This window comes from Amblyomma mixtum, chromosome 2, assembly GCF_055824585.1.
Source record: "Amblyomma mixtum isolate Tamu chromosome 2, ASM5582458v1, whole genome shotgun sequence".
Lineage (NCBI taxonomy): Eukaryota > Metazoa > Arthropoda > Arachnida > Ixodida > Ixodidae > Amblyomma > Amblyomma mixtum.
In genome coordinates this window covers 21,147,746-21,170,503 of record NC_143013.1, presented here as the reverse complement: position 1 = coordinate 21,170,503, position 22,758 = coordinate 21,147,746, and the positions used below count along the sequence as shown (strand labels likewise).

Genomic DNA, 22,758 nt, shown 5'->3' with positions numbered 1-22,758 from the left:
CTGGAATTCCACGATATGGTTCAAGAAAATTATCGTCACTAATGGTGTTGGCGAAGCCGTGAGCAGCACTCATCTTGTCGTACACTGTTGCCTTTTTCCTCAGCTCCTCTCCAGAGTGGGACTCTAGGAAAACCGAAGATAAAGTTACACGGACAGAGATCTTACCGCAACCTTCACCGACTCCGGTGTCTCGTAGGAAACAACGTCATTGCCCTTGAATTTCACAGCTGCAGCTGTGGCACGCACATGAAGCTCCCTCCAGCCGGTGTTGTTGCAAACCTGAAATTGAAGTGTTTGCACGCTGCATGTACTCGCTTTAGTGGTAACACGTGACGCTAGGGCAACAATGTATCCGCGCAAGAAACTAACCCCTCAGTTTTCACACTAAAAAACTAAAACACTTGTTTTCTTTTCCAAATGGCCGACCTTGGCTATAGATGAAATAGCCTGGTTCACTATTCTGGCAAAACCAATGTCGACATATCAGCGCCGCACGACAGACGCTACATGGAAGTCTCGTAGTGCCTCAAGGCTAGATAGCATTTCGAAAACGGCAGGATACTTAATTCAGTAATTCAGTACTGGTTCCCCCCACTTTCCAGGTTTCTGAGAACTTTTAGTGCTCCCTATAGTAAGACGCATTAGAGCGTTCGCGACTGCCACCTTGTGATAGTGCAGCAAGAACTCACGGTAGTGTACTAAGTAATGAGAAAAATTCTAAGCTGTCATTATTTGTGCAACATAAAACCAAAGAAGGCATTTTCTTGCCCTTTTCATGTCTCAGCTGCAATTACGGCACACCACAGTGGTTTGAAGCAAAACATTTGCTTCGCTTTTTTTTGCTACGCTACTTAAGACTATACTTTTGTCGACATATTTCACGAGGACTGTTCGACAGAGTGCGAACAAAAAAGTGTTTTTCGCGCGATTTTATAGAGGCGTGACTTAGTGTACTGGCTACTCTGGGGTTGAATCCTAAAAACACGACGCCATGCATGCTCACCTGGGAATATTCCGCGTGTTCCTCCAGGTTGCAGGACGCTTCTAACGCAGGCCGCTGGTAAACTCGGTACCGGAAAGATCGCATGTCCACTGACACGAACAGGGCCGGCCCCTGTGGGCTGCTTTCCTCCACCTGCTTCAGCCATTCAGCGGCTGTTTCCTGGAACCACGGAAAGGGTGTCAACACCATGATACGTTAGAAACTCGTTCTGAAACTATCTAGTTTCGGACAGACCATGTTACGTAAAGGCCCCGACTCACCGGCGCACTAAGATATTCGCATCTAGGTCCCATATGGCAATTCAGCTTATGTAGGTAGCCAGCCAGCCAAAAATGAGAGCCTTGGTTTTAGCAAAAATTTCATCTTTCATAGAGGGCACGAGGAATTCGTTTTGTGGTTGTTCTCATGGTTAGGTTTAACATCGTCGTTGAAGAAGAGCTTCACTTTGATATTAATTTGGCTGCAACTTGTTACGTATCGTCAGTACAGGTAAAATCATCGCGAAGAAAACTGATTTCAGCATGGATCTAACACTAACGAACTTTTGATCGTAGAAGAAGGTTTTTCCATCTCTCTAAACCATAAAGAGCAGACTAGACAATTTTGGAAAATTCTTATTTGCTTGAAAGCTCGCTACTAAATGCGCAAGTCCGATAAAAACCACCTCTTGGACGTATGCGAAAACTGCAAAAGGAACGGTACATTTTTAATTCATGACAATGAATTTACCACGGGCAAGGTCGGGATGCAGGACTTCCTATCTTCCTGGAGTGTGGACGCGGCCATGACACGGCACGGACCCATGTAGCCGGCGTAGTGCGTGTTCAGAATGAACATGTCCGTGAATCTGAAAACAAAATATGGTTTGCATCTCAGTTCAGGAAATTTGTCGGGAGCACTCCTGCAGCTCTGCCCTTCTCGCCAACTAGAGTTACTATTCCTCCCTTGGCGCCTCGATGTCGTCCGCGTAGTTGTGCAATGACGCCTCTCATACACTAGACCATACGAAGGAAATTATTCTAGTCGAACAAGAACACTGCAAGATAGATACTTCTCCTATAGGTTTGCTAAGCAAGCTACCGTGCTTCTTCTTGTGTTCGCCAAAGAAGGAAGCGAGTCTTGTGCAGCTGAACACTAAAGTCCCCGGCTAATTACAGACAAACTGCCAAATCGACGTTTTTGCCTTTAACCAGGTTGTCTGCTTAATACCACCGATACAAAGAAGCAAAGTTAGAAAATACCACAGAAGGGAATTAAGCAAACAAGGGAAGGGGATGAGGGGCTCGTTATAAATATGACAGAAGCCAACAGCCACAGAAACCAAGGGGCACAGGGGATTTTTTTTTTTTAAGTTATTTATTTTGTGGTGTTGATCAATTTAGAATATTACTGAATATGTTATCGTTTGAAGATAACTGATTAGAAAAGCAGAAGAAAAAACAACCACCTGCCGCCGGTGGGATCCGAACCCACGACCTCCGAATTACGCGTCCGGTGCTCTACCTCTGAGCTACGGCGACGGCTGTCAATTCTTCTGCTTTCGGGGGTATTTATGTTTACAAGTAACCTAACCTTGAGAGTGTTCATCAGCGCCACCCACGTTCATAAGCGGCGGACGTAGAACGTCCTGAGTTACCGCAGGTGTGACGTAGAACGTCATCGAACGGAGAGGGCGGAAGCTGCGTGAGAACCCTCTTATGCTTCCTAAGGCTCAAGGCTGCCAGAATCGAGGCCCTCGCTGAGCAATTAAGCAAACAAGGGAAGGGGATGAGGGGCTCGTTATAAATATGACAGAAGCCAACAGCCACAGAAACCAAGGGGCACAGGGGATTTTTTTTTTTTAAGTTATTTATTTTGTGGTGTTGATCAATTTAGAATATTACTGAATATGTTATCGTTTGAAGATAACTGATTAGAAAAGCAGAAGAAAAAACAACCACCTGCCGCCGGTGGGATCCGAACCCACGACCTCCGAATTACGCGTCCGGTGCTCTACCTCTGAGCTACGGCGACGGCTGTCAATTCTTCTGCTTTCGGGGGTATTTATGTTTACAAGTAACCTAACCTTGAGAGTGTTCATCAGCGCCACCCACGTTCATAAGCGGCGGACGTAGAACGTCCTGAGTTACCGCAGGTGTGACGTAGAACGTCATCGAACGGAGAGGGCGGAAGCTGCGTGAGAACCCTCTTATGCTTCCTAAGGCTCAAGGCTGCCAGAATCGAGGCCCTCGCTGAGCAATTAAGCAAACAAGGGAAGGGGATGAGGGGCTCGTTATAAATATGACAGAAGCCAACAGCCACAGAAACCAAGGGGCACAGGGGATTTTTTTTTTTTTAAGTTATTTATTTTGTGGTGTTGATCAATTTAGAATATTACTGAATATGTTATCGTTTGAAGATAACTGATTAGAAAAGCAGAAGAAAAAACAACCACCTGCCGCCGGTGGGATCCGAACCCACGACCTCCGAATTACGCGTCCGGTGCTCTACCTCTGAGCTACGGCGACGGCTGTCAATTCTTCTGCTTTCGGGGGTATTTATGTTTACAAGTAACCTAACCTTGAGAGTGTTCATCAGCGCCACCCACGTTCATAAGCGGCGGACGTAGAACGTCCTGAGTTACCGCAGGTGTGACGTAGAACGTCATCGAACGGAGAGGGCGGAAGCTGCGTGAGAACCCTCTTATGCTTCCTAAGGCTCAAGGCTGCCAGAATCGAGGCCCTCGCTGAGCAATTAAGCAAACAAGGGAAGGGGATGAGGGGCTCGTTATAAATATGACAGAAGCCAACAGCCACAGAAACCAAGGGGCACAGGGGATTTTTTTTTTTTAAGTTATTTATTTTGTGGTGTTGATCAATTTAGAATATTACTGAATATGTTATCGTTTGAAGATAACTGATTAGAAAAGCAGAAGAAAAAACAACCACCTGCCGCCGGTGGGATCCGAACCCACGACCTCCGAATTACGCGTCCGGTGCTCTACCTCTGAGCTACGGCGACGGCTGTCAATTCTTCTGCTTTCGGGGGTATTTATGTTTACAAGTAACCTAACCTTGAGAGTGTTCATCAGCGCCACCCACGTTCATAAGCGGCGGACGTAGAACGTCCTGAGTTACCGCAGGTGTGACGTAGAACGTCATCGAACGGAGAGGGCGGAAGCTGCGTGAGAACCCTCTTATGCTTCCTAAGGCTCAAGGCTGCCAGAATCGAGGCCCTCGCTGAGCAATTAAGCAAACAAGGGAAGGGGATGAGGGGCTCGTTATAAATATGACAGAAGCCAACAGCCACAGAAACCAAGGGGCACAGGGGATTTTTTTTTTTTAAGTTATTTATTTTGTGGTGTTGATCAATTTAGAATATTACTGAATATGTTATCGTTTGAAGATAACTGATTAGAAAAGCAGAAGAAAAAACAACCACCTGCCGCCGGTGGGATCCGAACCCACGACCTCCGAATTACGCGTCCGGTGCTCTACCTCTGAGCTACGGCGACGGCTGTCAATTCTTCTGCTTTCGGGGGTATTTATGTTTACAAGTAACCTAACCTTGAGAGTGTTCATCAGCGCCACCCACGTTCATAAGCGGCGGACGTAGAACGTCCTGAGTTACCGCAGGTGTGACGTAGAACGTCATCGAACGGAGAGGGCGGAAGCTGCGTGAGAACCCTCTTATGCTTCCTAAGGCTCAAGGCTGCCAGAATCGAGGCCCTCGCTGAGCAATTAAGCAAACAAGGGAAGGGGATGAGGGGCTCGTTATAAATATGACAGAAGCCAACAGCCACAGAAACCAAGGGGCACAGGGGATTTTTTTTTTTTTAAGTTATTTATTTTGTGGTGTTGATCAATTTAGAATATTACTGAATATGTTATCGTTTGAAGATAACTGATTAGAAAAGCAGAAGAAAAAACAACCACCTGCCGCCGGTGGGATCCGAACCCACGACCTCCGAATTACGCGTCCGGTGCTCTACCTCTGAGCTACGGCGACGGCTGTCAATTCTTCTGCTTTCGGGGGTATTTATGTTTACAAGTAACCTAACCTTGAGAGTGTTCATCAGCGCCACCCACGTTCATAAGCGGCGGACGTAGAACGTCCTGAGTTACCGCAGGTGTGACGTAGAACGTCATCGAACGGAGAGGGCGGAAGCTGCGTGAGAACCCTCTTATGCTTCCTAAGGCTCAAGGCTGCCAGAATCGAGGCCCTCGCTGAGCAATTAAGCAAACAAGGGAAGGGGATGAGGGGCTCGTTATAAATATGACAGAAGCCAACAGCCACAGAAACCAAGGGGCACAGGGGATTTTTTTTTTTTAAGTTATTTATTTTGTGGTGTTGATCAATTTAGAATATTACTGAATATGTTATCGTTTGAAGATAACTGATTAGAAAAGCAGAAGAAAAAACAACCACCTGCCGCCGGTGGGATCCGAACCCACGACCTCCGAATTACGCGTCCGGTGCTCTACCTCTGAGCTACGGCGACGGCTGTCAATTCTTCTGCTTTCGGGGGTATTTATGTTTACAAGTAACCTAACCTTGAGAGTGTTCATCAGCGCCACCCACGTTCATAAGCGGCGGACGTAGAACGTCCTGAGTTACCGCAGGTGTGACGTAGAACGTCATCGAACGGAGAGGGCGGAAGCTGCGTGAGAACCCTCTTATGCTTCCTAAGGCTCAAGGCTGCCAGAATCGAGGCCCTCGCTGAGCAATTAAGCAAACAAGGGAAGGGGATGAGGGGCTCGTTATAAATATGACAGAAGCCAACAGCCACAGAAACCAAGGGGCACAGGGGATTTTTTTTTTTTAAGTTATTTATTTTGTGGTGTTGATCAATTTAGAATATTACTGAATATGTTATCGTTTGAAGATAACTGATTAGAAAAGCAGAAGAAAAAACAACCACCTGCCGCCGGTGGGATCCGAACCCACGACCTCCGAATTACGCGTCCGGTGCTCTACCTCTGAGCTACGGCGACGGCTGTCAATTCTTCTGCTTTCGGGGGTATTTATGTTTACAAGTAACCTAACCTTGAGAGTGTTCATCAGCGCCACCCACGTTCATAAGCGGCGGACGTAGAACGTCCTGAGTTACCGCAGGTGTGACGTAGAACGTCATCGAACGGAGAGGGCGGAAGCTGCGTGAGAACCCTCTTATGCTTCCTAAGGCTCAAGGCTGCCAGAATCGAGGCCCTCGCTGAGCAATTAAGCAAACAAGGGAAGGGGATGAGGGGCTCGTTATAAATATGACAGAAGCCAACAGCCACAGAAACCAAGGGGCACAGGGGATTTTTTTTTTTTAAGTTATTTATTTTGTGGTGTTGATCAATTTAGAATATTACTGAATATGTTATCGTTTGAAGATAACTGATTAGAAAAGCAGAAGAAAAAACAACCACCTGCCGCCGGTGGGATCCGAACCCACGACCTCCGAATTACGCGTCCGGTGCTCTACCTCTGAGCTACGGCGACGGCTGTCAATTCTTCTGCTTTCGGGGGTATTTATGTTTACAAGTAACCTAACCTTGAGAGTGTTCATCAGCGCCACCCACGTTCATAAGCGGCGGACGTAGAACGTCCTGAGTTACCGCAGGTGTGACGTAGAACGTCATCGAACGGAGAGGGCGGAAGCTGCGTGAGAACCCTCTTATGCTTCCTAAGGCTCAAGGCTGCCAGAATCGAGGCCCTCGCTGAGCAATTAAGCAAACAAGGGAAGGGGATGAGGGGCTCGTTATAAATATGACAGAAGCCAACAGCCACAGAAACCAAGGGGCACAGGGGATTTTTTTTTTTTTAAGTTATTTATTTTGTGGTGTTGATCAATTTAGAATATTACTGAATATGTTATCGTTTGAAGATAACTGATTAGAAAAGCAGAAGAAAAAACAACCACCTGCCGCCGGTGGGATCCGAACCCACGACCTCCGAATTACGCGTCCGGTGCTCTACCTCTGAGCTACGGCGACGGCTGTCAATTCTTCTGCTTTCGGGGGTATTTATGTTTACAAGTAACCTAACCTTGAGAGTGTTCATCAGCGCCACCCACGTTCATAAGCGGCGGACGTAGAACGTCCTGAGTTACCGCAGGTGTGACGTAGAACGTCATCGAACGGAGAGGGCGGAAGCTGCGTGAGAACCCTCTTATGCTTCCTAAGGCTCAAGGCTGCCAGAATCGAGGCCCTCGCTGAGCAATTAAGCAAACAAGGGAAGGGGATGAGGGGCTCGTTATAAATATGACAGAAGCCAACAGCCACAGAAACCAAGGGGCACAGGGGATTTTTTTTTTTTAAGTTATTTATTTTGTGGTGTTGATCAATTTAGAATATTACTGAATATGTTATCGTTTGAAGATAACTGATTAGAAAAGCAGAAGAAAAAACAACCACCTGCCGCCGGTGGGATCCGAACCCACGACCTCCGAATTACGCGTCCGGTGCTCTACCTCTGAGCTACGGCGACGGCTGTCAATTCTTCTGCTTTCGGGGGTATTTATGTTTACAAGTAACCTAACCTTGAGAGTGTTCATCAGCGCCACCCACGTTCATAAGCGGCGGACGTAGAACGTCCTGAGTTACCGCAGGTGTGACGTAGAACGTCATCGAACGGAGAGGGCGGAAGCTGCGTGAGAACCCTCTTATGCTTCCTAAGGCTCAAGGCTGCCAGAATCGAGGCCCTCGCTGAGCAATTAAGCAAACAAGGGAAGGGGATGAGGGGCTCGTTATAAATATGACAGAAGCCAACAGCCACAGAAACCAAGGGGCACAGGGGATTTTTTTTTTTTAAGTTATTTATTTTGTGGTGTTGATCAATTTAGAATATTACTGAATATGTTATCGTTTGAAGATAACTGATTAGAAAAGCAGAAGAAAAAACAACCACCTGCCGCCGGTGGGATCCGAACCCACGACCTCCGAATTACGCGTCCGGTGCTCTACCTCTGAGCTACGGCGACGGCTGTCAATTCTTCTGCTTTCGGGGGTATTTATGTTTACAAGTAACCTAACCTTGAGAGTGTTCATCAGCGCCACCCACGTTCATAAGCGGCGGACGTAGAACGTCCTGAGTTACCGCAGGTGTGACGTAGAACGTCATCGAACGGAGAGGGCGGAAGCTGCGTGAGAACCCTCTTATGCTTCCTAAGGCTCAAGGCTGCCAGAATCGAGGCCCTCGCTGAGCAATTAAGCAAACAAGGGAAGGGGATGAGGGGCTCGTTATAAATATGACAGAAGCCAACAGCCACAGAAACCAAGGGGCACAGGGGATTTTTTTTTTTTAAGTTATTTATTTTGTGGTGTTGATCAATTTAGAATATTACTGAATATGTTATCGTTTGAAGATAACTGATTAGAAAAGCAGAAGAAAAAACAACCACCTGCCGCCGGTGGGATCCGAACCCACGACCTCCGAATTACGCGTCCGGTGCTCTACCTCTGAGCTACGGCGACGGCTGTCAATTCTTCTGCTTTCGGGGGTATTTATGTTTACAAGTAACCTAACCTTGAGAGTGTTCATCAGCGCCACCCACGTTCATAAGCGGCGGACGTAGAACGTCCTGAGTTACCGCAGGTGTGACGTAGAACGTCATCGAACGGAGAGGGCGGAAGCTGCGTGAGAACCCTCTTATGCTTCCTAAGGCTCAAGGCTGCCAGAATCGAGGCCCTCGCTGAGCAATTAAGCAAACAAGGGAAGGGGATGAGGGGCTCGTTATAAATATGACAGAAGCCAACAGCCACAGAAACCAAGGGGCACAGGGGATTTTTTTTTTTTAAGTTATTTATTTTGTGGGGTGTTGATCAATTTAGAATATTACTGAATATGTTATCGTTTGAAGATAACTGATTAGAAAAGCAGAAGAAAAAACAACCACCTGCCGCCGGTGGGATCCGAACCCACGACCTCCGAATTACGCGTCCGGTGCTCTACCTCTGAGCTACGGCGACGGCTGTCAATTCTTCTGCTTTCGGGGGTATTTATGTTTACAAGTAACCTAACCTTGAGAGTGTTCATCAGCGCCACCCACGTTCATAAGCGGCGGACGTAGAACGTCCTGAGTTACCGCAGGTGTGACGTAGAACGTCATCGAACGGAGAGGGCGGAAGCTGCGTGAGAACCCTCTTATGCTTCCTAAGGCTCAAGGCTGCCAGAATCGAGGCCCTCGCTGAGCAATTAAGCAAACAAGGGAAGGGGATGAGGGGCTCGTTATAAATATGACAGAAGCCAACAGCCACAGAAACCAAGGGGCACAGGGGATTTTTTTTTTTTTAAGTTATTTATTTTGTGGTGTTGATCAATTTAGAATATTACTGAATATGTTATCGTTTGAAGATAACTGATTAGAAAAGCAGAAGAAAAAACAACCACCTGCCGCCGGTGGGATCCGAACCCACGACCTCCGAATTACGCGTCCGGTGCTCTACCTCTGAGCTACGGCGACGGCTGTCAATTCTTCTGCTTTCGGGGGTATTTATGTTTACAAGTAACCTAACCTTGAGAGTGTTCATCAGCGCCACCCACGTTCATAAGCGGCGGACGTAGAACGTCCTGAGTTACCGCAGGTGTGACGTAGAACGTCATCGAACGGAGAGGGCGGAAGCTGCGTGAGAACCCTCTTATGCTTCCTAAGGCTCAAGGCTGCCAGAATCGAGGCCCTCGCTGAGCAATTAAGCAAACAAGGGAAGGGGATGAGGGGCTCGTTATAAATATGACAGAAGCCAACAGCCACAGAAACCAAGGGGCACAGGGGATTTTTTTTTTTAAGTTATTTATTTTGTGGTGTTGATCAATTTAGAATATTACTGAATATGTTATCGTTTGAAGATAACTGATTAGAAAAGCAGAAGAAAAAACAACCACCTGCCGCCGGTGGGATCCGAACCCACGACCTCCGAATTACGCGTCCGGTGCTCTACCTCTGAGCTACGGCGACGGCTGTCAATTCTTCTGCTTTCGGGGGTATTTATGTTTACAAGTAACCTAACCTTGAGAGTGTTCATCAGCGCCACCCACGTTCATAAGCGGCGGACGTAGAACGTCCTGAGTTACCGCAGGTGTGACGTAGAACGTCATCGAACGGAGAGGGCGGAAGCTGCGTGAGAACCCTCTTATGCTTCCTAAGGCTCAAGGCTGCCAGAATCGAGGCCCTCGCTGAGCAATTAAGCAAACAAGGGAAGGGGATGAGGGGCTCGTTATAAATATGACAGAAGCCAACAGCCACAGAAACCAAGGGGCACAGGGGATTTTTTTTTTTTTAAGTTATTTATTTTGTGGTGTTGATCAATTTAGAATATTACTGAATATGTTATCGTTTGAAGATAACTGATTAGAAAAGCAGAAGAAAAAACAACCACCTGCCGCCGGTGGGATCCGAACCCACGACCTCCGAATTACGCGTCCGGTGCTCTACCTCTGAGCTACGGCGACGGCTGTCAATTCTTCTGCTTTCGGGGGTATTTATGTTTACAAGTAACCTAACCTTGAGAGTGTTCATCAGCGCCACCCACGTTCATAAGCGGCGGACGTAGAACGTCCTGAGTTACCGCAGGTGTGACGTAGAACGTCATCGAACGGAGAGGGCGGAAGCTGCGTGAGAACCCTCTTATGCTTCCTAAGGCTCAAGGCTGCCAGAATCGAGGCCCTCGCTGAGCAATTAAGCAAACAAGGGAAGGGGATGAGGGGCTCGTTATAAATATGACAGAAGCCAACAGCCACAGAAACCAAGGGGCACAGGGGATTTTTTTTTTTTAAGTTATTTATTTTGTGGTGTTGATCAATTTAGAATATTACTGAATATGTTATCGTTTGAAGATAACTGATTAGAAAAGCAGAAGAAAAAACAACCACCTGCCGCCGGTGGGATCCGAACCCACGACCTCCGAATTACGCGTCCGGTGCTCTACCTCTGAGCTACGGCGACGGCTGTCAATTCTTCTGCTTTCGGGGGTATTTATGTTTACAAGTAACCTAACCTTGAGAGTGTTCATCAGCGCCACCCACGTTCATAAGCGGCGGACGTAGAACGTCCTGAGTTACCGCAGGTGTGACGTAGAACGTCATCGAACGGAGAGGGCGGAAGCTGCGTGAGAACCCTCTTATGCTTCCTAAGGCTCAAGGCTGCCAGAATCGAGGCCCTCGCTGAGCAATTAAGCAAACAAGGGAAGGGGATGAGGGGCTCGTTATAAATATGACAGAAGCCAACAGCCACAGAAACCAAGGGGCACAGGGGATTTTTTTTTTTTAAGTTATTTATTTTGTGGTGTTGATCAATTTAGAATATTACTGAATATGTTATCGTTTGAAGATAACTGATTAGAAAAGCAGAAGAAAAAACAACCACCTGCCGCCGGTGGGATCCGAACCCACGACCTCCGAATTACGCGTCCGGTGCTCTACCTCTGAGCTACGGCGACGGCTGTCAATTCTTCTGCTTTCGGGGGTATTTATGTTTACAAGTAACCTAACCTTGAGAGTGTTCATCAGCGCCACCCACGTTCATAAGCGGCGGACGTAGAACGTCCTGAGTTACCGCAGGTGTGACGTAGAACGTCATCGAACGGAGAGGGCGGAAGCTGCGTGAGAACCCTCTTATGCTTCCTAAGGCTCAAGGCTGCCAGAATCGAGGCCCTCGCTGAGCAATTAAGCAAACAAGGGAAGGGGATGAGGGGCTCGTTATAAATATGACAGAAGCCAACAGCCACAGAAACCAAGGGGCACAGGGGATTTTTTTTTTTTAAGTTATTTATTTTGTGGTGTTGATCAATTTAGAATATTACTGAATATGTTATCGTTTGAAGATAACTGATTAGAAAAGCAGAAGAAAAAACAACCACCTGCCGCCGGTGGGATCCGAACCCACGACCTCCGAATTACGCGTCCGGTGCTCTACCTCTGAGCTACGGCGACGGCTGTCAATTCTTCTGCTTTCGGGGGTATTTATGTTTACAAGTAACCTAACCTTGAGAGTGTTCATCAGCGCCACCCACGTTCATAAGCGGCGGACGTAGAACGTCCTGAGTTACCGCAGGTGTGACGTAGAACGTCATCGAACGGAGAGGGCGGAAGCTGCGTGAGAACCCTCTTATGCTTCCTAAGGCTCAAGGCTGCCAGAATCGAGGCCCTCGCTGAGCAATTAAGCAAACAAGGGAAGGGGATGAGGGGCTCGTTATAAATATGACAGAAGCCAACAGCCACAGAAACCAAGGGGCACAGGGGATTTTTTTTTTTTTTTTTTTAAGTTATTTATTTTGTGGTGTTGATCAATTTAGAATATTACTGAATATGTTATCGTTTGAAGATAACTGATTAGAAAAGCAGAAGAAAAAACAACCACCTGCCGCCGGTGGGATCCGAACCCACGACCTCCGAATTACGCGTCCGGTGCTCTACCTCTGAGCTACGGCGACGGCTGTCAATTCTTCTGCTTTCGGGGGTATTTATGTTTACAAGTAACCTAACCTTGAGAGTGTTCATCAGCGCCACCCACGTTCATAAGCGGCGGACGTAGAACGTCCTGAGTTACCGCAGGTGTGACGTAGAACGTCATCGAACGGAGAGGGCGGAAGCTGCGTGAGAACCCTCTTATGCTTCCTAAGGCTCAAGGCTGCCAGAATCGAGGCCCTCGCTGAGCAATTAAGCAAACAAGGGAAGGGGATGAGGGGCTCGTTATAAATATGACAGAAGCCAACAGCCACAGAAACCAAGGGGCACAGGGGATTTTTTTTTTTTTAAGTTATTTATTTTGTGGTGTTGATCAATTTAGAATATTACTGAATATGTTATCGTTTGAAGATAACTGATTAGAAAAGCAGAAGAAAAAACAACCACCTGCCGCCGGTGGGATCCGAACCCACGACCTCCGAATTACGCGTCCGGTGCTCTACCTCTGAGCTACGGCGACGGCTGTCAATTCTTCTGCTTTCGGGGGTATTTATGTTTACAAGTAACCTAACCTTGAGAGTGTTCATCAGCGCCACCCACGTTCATAAGCGGCGGACGTAGAACGTCCTGAGTTACCGCAGGTGTGACGTAGAACGTCATCGAACGGAGAGGGCGGAAGCTGCGTGAGAACCCTCTTATGCTTCCTAAGGCTCAAGGCTGCCAGAATCGAGGCCCTCGCTGAGCAATTAAGCAAACAAGGGAAGGGGATGAGGGGCTCGTTATAAATATGACAGAAGCCAACAGCCACAGAAACCAAGGGGCACAGGGGATTTTTTTTTTTTTAAGTTATTTATTTTGTGGTGTTGATCAATTTAGAATATTACTGAATATGTTATCGTTTGAAGATAACTGATTAGAAAAGCAGAAGAAAAAACAACCACCTGCCGCCGGTGGGATCCGAACCCACGACCTCCGAATTACGCGTCCGGTGCTCTACCTCTGAGCTACGGCGACGGCTGTCAATTCTTCTGCTTTCGGGGGTATTTATGTTTACAAGTAACCTAACCTTGAGAGTGTTCATCAGCGCCACCCACGTTCATAAGCGGCGGACGTAGAACGTCCTGAGTTACCGCAGGTGTGACGTAGAACGTCATCGAACGGAGAGGGCGGAAGCTGCGTGAGAACCCTCTTATGCTTCCTAAGGCTCAAGGCTGCCAGAATCGAGGCCCTCGCTGAGCAATTAAGCAAACAAGGGAAGGGGATGAGGGGCTCGTTATAAATATGACAGAAGCCAACAGCCACAGAAACCAAGGGGCACAGGGGATTTTTTTTTTTTAAGTTATTTATTTTGTGGTGTTGATCAATTTAGAATATTACTGAATATGTTATCGTTTGAAGATAACTGATTAGAAAAGCAGAAGAAAAAACAACCACCTGCCGCCGGTGGGATCCGAACCCACGACCTCCGAATTACGCGTCCGGTGCTCTACCTCTGAGCTACGGCGACGGCTGTCAATTCTTCTGCTTTCGGGGGTATTTATGTTTACAAGTAACCTAACCTTGAGAGTGTTCATCAGCGCCACCCACGTTCATAAGCGGCGGACGTAGAACGTCCTGAGTTACCGCAGGTGTGACGTAGAACGTCATCGAACGGAGAGGGCGGAAGCTGCGTGAGAACCCTCTTATGCTTCCTAAGGCTCAAGGCTGCCAGAATCGAGGCCCTCGCTGAGCAATTAAGCAAACAAGGGAAGGGGATGAGGGGCTCGTTATAAATATGACAGAAGCCAACAGCCACAGAAACCAAGGGGCACAGGGGATTTTTTTTTTTTAAGTTATTTATTTTGTGGTGTTGATCAATTTAGAATATTACTGAATATGTTATCGTTTGAAGATAACTGATTAGAAAAGCAGAAGAAAAAACAACCACCTGCCGCCGGTGGGATCCGAACCCACGACCTCCGAATTACGCGTCCGGTGCTCTACCTCTGAGCTACGGCGACGGCTGTCAATTCTTCTGCTTTCGGGGGTATTTATGTTTACAAGTAACCTAACCTTGAGAGTGTTCATCAGCGCCACCCACGTTCATAAGCGGCGGACGTAGAACGTCCTGAGTTACCGCAGGTGTGACGTAGAACGTCATCGAACGGAGAGGGCGGAAGCTGCGTGAGAACCCTCTTATGCTTCCTAAGGCTCAAGGCTGCCAGAATCGAGGCCCTCGCTGAGCAATTAAGCAAACAAGGGAAGGGGATGAGGGGCTCGTTATAAATATGACAGAAGCCAACAGCCACAGAAACCAAGGGGCACAGGGGATTTTTTTTTTTTTTTTTAAGTTATTTATTTTGTGGTGTTGATCAATTTAGAATATTACTGAATATGTTATCGTTTGAAGATAACTGATTAGAAAAGCAGAAGAAAAAACAACCACCTGCCGCCGGTGGGATCCGAACCCACGACCTCCGAATTACGCGTCCGGTGCTCTACCTCTGAGCTACGGCGACGGCTGTCAATTCTTCTGCTTTCGGGGGTATTTATGTTTACAAGTAACCTAACCTTGAGAGTGTTCATCAGCGCCACCCACGTTCATAAGCGGCGGACGTAGAACGTCCTGAGTTACCGCAGGTGTGACGTAGAACGTCATCGAACGGAGAGGGCGGAAGCTGCGTGAGAACCCTCTTATGCTTCCTAAGGCTCAAGGCTGCCAGAATCGAGGCCCTCGCTGAGCAATTAAGCAAACAAGGGAAGGGGATGAGGGGCTCGTTATAAATATGACAGAAGCCAACAGCCACAGAAACCAAGGGGCACAGGGGATTTTTTTTTTTAAGTTATTTATTTTGTGGTGTTGATCAATTTAGAATATTACTGAATATGTTATCGTTTGAAGATAACTGATTAGAAAAGCAGAAGAAAAAACAACCACCTGCCGCCGGTGGGATCCGAACCCACGACCTCCGAATTACGCGTCCGGTGCTCTACCTCTGAGCTACGGCGACGGCTGTCAATTCTTCTGCTTTCGGGGGTATTTATGTTTACAAGTAACCTAACCTTGAGAGTGTTCATCAGCGCCACCCACGTTCATAAGCGGCGGACGTAGAACGTCCTGAGTTACCGCAGGTGTGACGTAGAACGTCATCGAACGGAGAGGGCGGAAGCTGCGTGAGAACCCTCTTATGCTTCCTAAGGCTCAAGGCTGCCAGAATCGAGGCCCTCGCTGAGCAATTAAGCAAACAAGGGAAGGGGATGAGGGGCTTCCGCCCTCTCCGTTCGATGACGTTCTACGTCACACCTGCGGTAACTCAGGACGTTCTACGTCCGCCGCTTATGAACGTGGGTGGCGCTGATGAACACTCTCAAGGTTAGGTTACTTGTAAACATAAATACCCCCGAAAGCAGAAGAATTGACAGCCGTCGCCGTAGCTCAGAGGTAGAGCACCGGACGCGTAATTCGGAGGTCGTGGGTTCGGATCCCACCGGCGGCAGGTGGTTGTTTTTTCTTCTGCTTTTCTAATCAGTTATCTTCAAACGATAACATATTCAGTAATATTCTAAATTGATCAACACCACAAAATAAATAACTTAAAAAAAAAAAAAAATCCCCTGTGCCCCTTGGTTTCTGTGGCTGTTGGCTTCTGTCACAGAAGGGAATTGTAAGTTACTTTAACCGTACACTCTAAACAGAACGGAGTTAAGAGTAAGCTGTCCTCTAGCGCACTCCCTTTTGTAAAAGCGAGTGCGCTAGTGGACCCTACTCCTTTTTTACTCCTACATAGGTGTATTCGTGTTTAGAGTGTAAAGGGAAGAAGATTTAGTTCACTTTTTAGACTCTACAAGCTCTAGAAATCTGGACAAATGTTTAGAGTTTGCACAACTGCCACCGTGTGCTGCAGGGCGCTGAGCACTCAGAATCGCCGCGGTAATTTCCAATTTTCGGTACATCCCATTGATTTTTTTTTACTGTCGTCGTAAATAGGTGTGAGCTGAGGAAGAATTTTATAGATCAGATGTTGCAGCGAGGAGGAAGGGTTGGCCATGATAATTCCCATGCTAGCGCAGAATCTCTCGGGACTCTAGTTTTCTCAAGTTTACACAGGTTTAAAACATTCCCATTGAGTAACGCGATGTTCGCTCATGGCGGCCAACAGATGACGCTAGTTACTGAAAATTCCCAACCAATTAAAAGAAAGGCCAGCACGTCACCAGTCTGACGTCACCAGTCTGGTTCAAACACACCTTCTCCCAGTGTCACGGCAGTTGTCTACCAATTGAACAACAGGGCTGGCTATCTTTCAGGTCGCTGACATATATGCATTGGAATGAAAACCTCAAAACTATAACTCTGTCGAACGGTAAGCAGAGTTGCGTACTAGTGGGTAGACCTGCGAATATATGTAAGCGTTCTTTCTCTCGAAGTAGACACAAATCGAGCTGGCTTGTACCAGTAATCATAATACGCAAATGATTTATACTATGCACCCCCGCCCCCTGTCGACATGTTTCAAAATAAGTCAGTAACCTCCACATTGTACAAGAAAGAAGCCAACAGTCACTGAAACAATAAGGAGTTACGTAAGCCCCTTACGTCGTTAAGGCTGGGTGGAGTGCGTGTGAAAATTGTCAAGGTTAGGTTTCACATAATATGCATGCCATCGAAAGCAGAAGGAGAGAGAGCCGCGGCCGTAGCTCAGTTGGAAGAGCGCAGCACTGCACATGCGGAAGTCGTCGGTTCGGGTCCCATCGGTAGAATGAGGTTATCTTTTCTTCTACATTGTGTAATTTTATCTTCTAAAGCAACTGCACCAATAATTACTTCCTCAAAGCAACGCCACCATAAGAAATTAAGTTTTATCTGTGCTTTCTTTTGTGTAGAGGCTGTTAGCTTCTTTTGTATAGCTCCTGATTTCCCTATCCTTGTTTGCTGAATGCCTTGAAACTATGTCAATAGAGAACTGACTCCCTCCAATTTCTAGCTAACGGGCCCGTTATTCCACAAGAAGTGCAGCGAATAATGACCACTTTTGGGTTCGTCGTACCGAGCTATTTGTTTAATACTTGGCACGCTGATTGCACTGTCATCGGCGTCGGCCAGAACTTGCGCGCTGAACAAAAGGCACAAGTTGTCTTCCCTGTAGGTTGTGTGCAGCACCTGGAAAAATAAGAAATCGAGCGTCTCAAGCTCATTTTCTGTCCTACGTGCTGTTTCTCGTCGGTTTTATGCTTTACTATTATAGTGACGCTAGTTATCAAAACCAGCGGTACTAAAAAAGAGGCATTTCCAATTCCGCAGCAACTTCATTTAACCTTAGCACAATTCCAGCTCAGAAGCGTTTTGCTTCATAGAATTTCCGGGTGACACTTTTGTGAACATCGACATCGCTCTTGCAGCTTGTTGTCGTTGTTGCGACTGAGATAAGGATGAAAAGGAAATTGCACGGGCCTGCCTACTGTCTCGAGCCGAGCCACCACCGCTACTGCCGCGTGCAGATAGAGGAGAATTAAAAGATGAGAGGAAAAAGGGAAAGAAAAGACGCGCGTCGCAGCAACAACCGCGTCCGCCGAAGCGGACGCTGCTGAAAAAACATAAGCGGCCGAAACCGCGATCGCTCCACCACCTCTCTCTTGCAGCTTCGCGCGACTACGTCTCATCCATATCTCTCATAGATGACGTTAAATGACGGATCAGATAGCTCACTATTTAGCAGAAAATGTGTAAACTGTGATTTTACTGCAGACAACGTTTCAAACGCGCTGTATACGCTCCGCATTACCCATTTAACGGACAGGCTCAACTTTTCATTCTTTCGCCGCTCACACACACGCACACGCGCACACACAATAGACAGAGAGAGACAGAGAGGGAGACAGACGGAGAGATAGACAGAAAGAGAGACAAAGAGAGAGACAGAGACAGACAGACACAGACAGACACCTAATTACATTATGTGTTGGCAATGTGATAGCATTAGAAAAGGCAGATGCTTCTACCGGGAGTGACGTCACATGCGATCTGGTGACGTCACTTATATATCCAGCCAATAAGTGAATTTTATCACCGCCAACACATTTTGGCGCCATGAGGCTTTTAATGCTCTCGCATTAAAACTTATGATGTACACTCACATTGCTACGGCGACGACTGCTAACTCTGACAGGCTGAAGGTGTGCGTCAGGCTGCCGTTAAAACGAAACTCTGAATTCAAGGTACGCCACACTTCAGATTCGTCCCGTCAGGGTGTGGACCACCAACGCACCACGAGCGCCGGAAGCAGCGTGGCCGCGTTGACCAAGGGAACCGCCACGTAGAGCAGCGCCAGGCCATGCAACCCGTATCGACGCAGCAGCGCCGACGTCTGGTGCGCCAACTCGTGGCTGGGCACGCTGTCCAGCGCACGCTCGTCCAGAGCCACCAGCAGCGGAGCATCGACGCCCGCGAAGTCCTCCTTCATCTCTGCACAGTACGGGACCACGGTTGTCGCGAGAGGGCGCGAACAAGGACAATCACTTGTCAGGGGGCACATAAGCTTACTGATAACATTATCATGGCCGTTGGATTTTTCCTTTAGGTTGATACAGCTTCCTCTTTCGTGTATTAATTTCAGCAGAGTGACCGCATTGTCTGCTTTCGGCAGTCACACCTTAAAACCGATGGCCTACTAAGCGCCCTTCACTGAGGGCAACATTGGATTCATCTAATCGGTTGCTTGCTCATCCTGAGGGAATCTGAGTGTTTTCTTTAATATGTATCGCTAAAATTTTTTCACTTACGTCCAGTAAGCTTGGATTAAGTGGGCTCAGGGGCTGACCCTCCCTAACGGAGGAGCATTCTGTAAGCTGTAAGAGCTGAATTCACGAAGCGCGAAGCGTGATTCGCGATTGGCCTTCGCCTTGGCTTTCTGTGTCACTGGCCGTCGCGATTGGCCAAAATGCTGACGCATCACGGAGCTCTTCTTGCATTCTTAAATGGTGCTGCGCGATTTTGAATGGATATCTATAAATGAGGCACTATATATCCGGGGAAAACAATGAAACAGTGTCGCCATTGTAAGCATGTCGCAACCAAAACCTTCCGCGTTCAAGCGCTGACCGATGCAAATGGTATTCAAATAAGCCGAAAAAGGGCGCTCCCAAGTATGAGGCCTATGTGGGTCATGCGATTTGGTGGTGGTCTTAGGCCATGCCTCTCAGGTGGTGCTATCACAGTCACTTCTTCACTCTGAGCGATCGTGAAAAATCACGGAGTTTCTTCGTAGGGTTGCAAAGAATGAACTATGAAATCGGAGGTCTACCCTCGGAGCTTGCCTTGGAACGAGGAAATCAGTACATGATAACGGCGCCGACATTGACGTTTCAGACGGGCTGGTCAACGGCATAATGGGCACTTTGAATTACATCGGACTTGACGAGGATAGTTGATCCACATAGCATGAGGCTGTTTCTCTAATCAGTCTGTGGGGGCAATTCAAGAACACGACGCGTCTCGGACACAAATTCAGACATAAATCCTCGCTGAGTTGCAATAGCGAGACACACAGTGACTGTGACATTATTTGTGGAACAAGGTATATCATTCAAGTGAAGCGACTTCTTTTTGATACTGGGAAGTGCAGTTCCAATCCACTAGTCACAAGGTGCCACACTAAGAAGCACCCACTCAAGCTCGTCTACTCTGCTCTCTACAGAGCTATAAGTGTCGAGGAACTCTATCTTATTAAATGCAAAGACTTAACCTTTAACACTGACCAAAGAACCACCCGACAGACTTCTGAGAGCAGAGGTGGAAGGACTCAACACGTCCAAACTGAAAATGGTTTTACGTGAGGCCTGTAAATTTATCGAAGAGGCCACAGGACATAAGAATGTTGTGATCTTACAGGAAACCTTCATCAGATTGCACTTGTTGATTCGTGAGTATTATGCCGAATAGACTTGCACTTCAGAGAACCAGTGTTGTGGTTCCGGCTATATTTTTTTTTTCTTAAGAGTGGCATAATTTTATCTTCGGTTCTCGGTAAACTGATGCGACTAGCGTCCGGGAACCGCGTCGAACCGGAATGTAAACATGAAGCAAATTATCCGAAACTCACTGCCCGAACTATTATCAGCTTATGCGAGAAAAAGCCCCTCAAGACCTCCCTCCCCGTTTCTGGCCGGTGCAGGCCTGATAAGGCCCTGCAATCACGGCGAGCATCGGGTTGCTGGCGGCAGCGCGCAAAAGGGACTAAGATTGTAAAGTTGCGTTTTCCTGCGCCCTAGCTTGTGGCTGAACAACGAACAGACGCAGGCCATCCGTAAGAAAGAAAAAAAGGAGTGGAAACGTGGTGGTCCCGTGAGCGCGATCTGGTGAGGCGCCACAATATGGTGTTATCGCAGTGTTTGGCAGGGACCGTACCTTGAAACGGGGTTCAGTTTGACTCGCGACACCTTAAGCTTAGAGAGCTATGTTGATTTGTGAGCGAGTCATCGTGAGCTCGTGCGTCTGTGGCTAGTCTTGCGCTTCAGGGACGCTAGCGGCACAAACGCTTTGTGATGTGGTGTGTAGTGCTATCACCTGGACGAGACCGGTTTCAAAATTGCGGCTAGCGCCATCTGGCAGCCATTTTAAAAATGTTAAGCCGGTACTGACGAGTATTTCGTGCTTGCGTCTACTCCTGACGACGAGAAAGACTGCATTTTCTTCAGGGGGAGGGGGGGGGGGGAGGAATTGCGAGGCTAATGTAGGCAATTCGACTGACGCTTGCGCACCTGAAGACAGGACTCGCAGGGCGGCCGCGTACTCCATGTGCCGAAGAGAGAAGACGAAGTGCGTGCACAGCTGCCGGGACACGGTCCGATTCCGGTCGGTCCTCTCCGACAGGATGCACAGCAGAGGACGCCGGTCTCCTGGGAAAGACGACACTCTTTCAACAAGAATTGATCGGCAGCGTTACTTGCCATAACAAACGCTTCAGTTCGAGTTATCGCGGCCCCGTCAGCAGATGGAAAATTTAGCTTTCGGCGACAACTTGTTCACATCAGGCGCAACAGACCAGACGTCCAAAAGCCACCACTCTCGCTCTTTAACTTACCATGTGAAGCGTTCTTGCGCGTAGCATACAATTTGCCCCAAGGAAGCTCGACGACATTACGTTAACGTATACGCCAATCTGTGCTTTGTCTCAACGCGTTGGCATGAGTCTGGAAGCTGCGAAGATCTCTCTGTCAAATTAGGAACCGAACTATTGAAGCTTGTCGCACGTGCGATGGGTAGTGACAGGCTCTTGCTCGTAACTATGACAATCGTGATACAGACGAATCCGGATATATCGAATGCGGAGGACATCTCGAAATAGTTCGTTATATCGATAATTGTATGTAGATGAAATGGCAATAGATAACCCTACCTGTAACCAAGAAGCAAGAATGCGTTGCACCCACGTTAGTGGTGCGCTCTTCCAGCGACAGGCCGCCAGCCGGCTTGCTGGCAGTGCAGCGTTCACTATACAGGGTGTTTCACCTAAGACTTTCTGCAATTTTTAAAAATAAGCTATTTGAATTAGATGCGCGCTTTTTCTGGCATAGCATTGTCAGTGGTGTAGTACATCATAATTCAACTAAGACGTGCTAACTAGCAGGCTTGTTAACCAATATTTAATAGTTAACTTTTAAACTATTACCGTTGGGCTCCTTAATTATTGAGAGGCATGTAGCCCACCGTAAGTAATGTCCATATCCGTTTTTAGAATTTCGAGAACGCGATTATCCTCGGCGCTGTGGCCCAACAAATTTCGCCTACATCGCGCCAAAATACATGCGGTTTGAGAAGCTTGCAGGTAAAGCAACCTCTCCAGTGAACCTAACTCGTCGAAACAGCCAAAATCTGTTGGGCCACAGCACCGAGGATAATCGAGTTCTCGAAATTCTAAAAACGGATATGGACATTACTTACGGTGGGCTGCATGCCTCTCAATAATTAAGGAGCCCAACGGTAATAGTTTAAAAGTTAACTATTAAATATTGGTTAGCAAGCCTGCTAGTTAGCACTTCTTAGTTGAATTATGATGTACTACACCACTGACAATGCTATGCCAGAAAAAGCGCGCATCTAATTCAAATAGCTTATTTTTAAAAATTGCAGAAAGTCTTACGTGAAACACCCTGTATATAGGTGGTGAATGCTGCGTACCGATGCCGCGGCAGACTGTGCTTTGGAAGTAGCCACGGCCTGTCATAAGATGTGCAGTCATGTTACCAGTATATTATAAATAGAATTATCTCTTTAGGATTAGGGTACAGTTCGTTTCCTCAACGCCTTCGGCAGCAAAGCATTCCAGTCGAGGGCCACCACTACACGTTAGTTAGATTGGCTTTACCTCGTGACAGCGGTGAGGCGTGGAGAAAGAGTACGAGAGACCGAA

The 22,758-nt window shown here is 47.5% G+C and overlaps 1 protein-coding gene across 1 annotated transcript in view; it reads right to left on the bottom strand.

The window, feature by feature from the left end:
• Positions 1-99: 99 nt before the first annotated feature.
• Positions 100-22,758, bottom strand: part of LOC149358638 (uncharacterized) — a 36,002-nt gene continuing 13,343 nt past the window's right edge. The window contains exons 12-18 of the mRNA XM_089567571.1: positions 21,107-21,244; positions 18,616-18,812; positions 17,398-17,510; positions 1,733-1,850; positions 1,004-1,162; positions 166-279; positions 100-123 (exon numbers count right to left, since the gene is read on the bottom strand). Of these exons, the coding sequence (XP_089423697.1) occupies positions 100-123; positions 166-279; positions 1,004-1,162; positions 1,733-1,850; positions 17,398-17,510; positions 18,616-18,812; positions 21,107-21,244 (863 nt within the window). The remainder of the gene's footprint in view (positions 124-165; positions 280-1,003; positions 1,163-1,732; positions 1,851-17,397; positions 17,511-18,615; positions 18,813-21,106; positions 21,245-22,758) is intronic.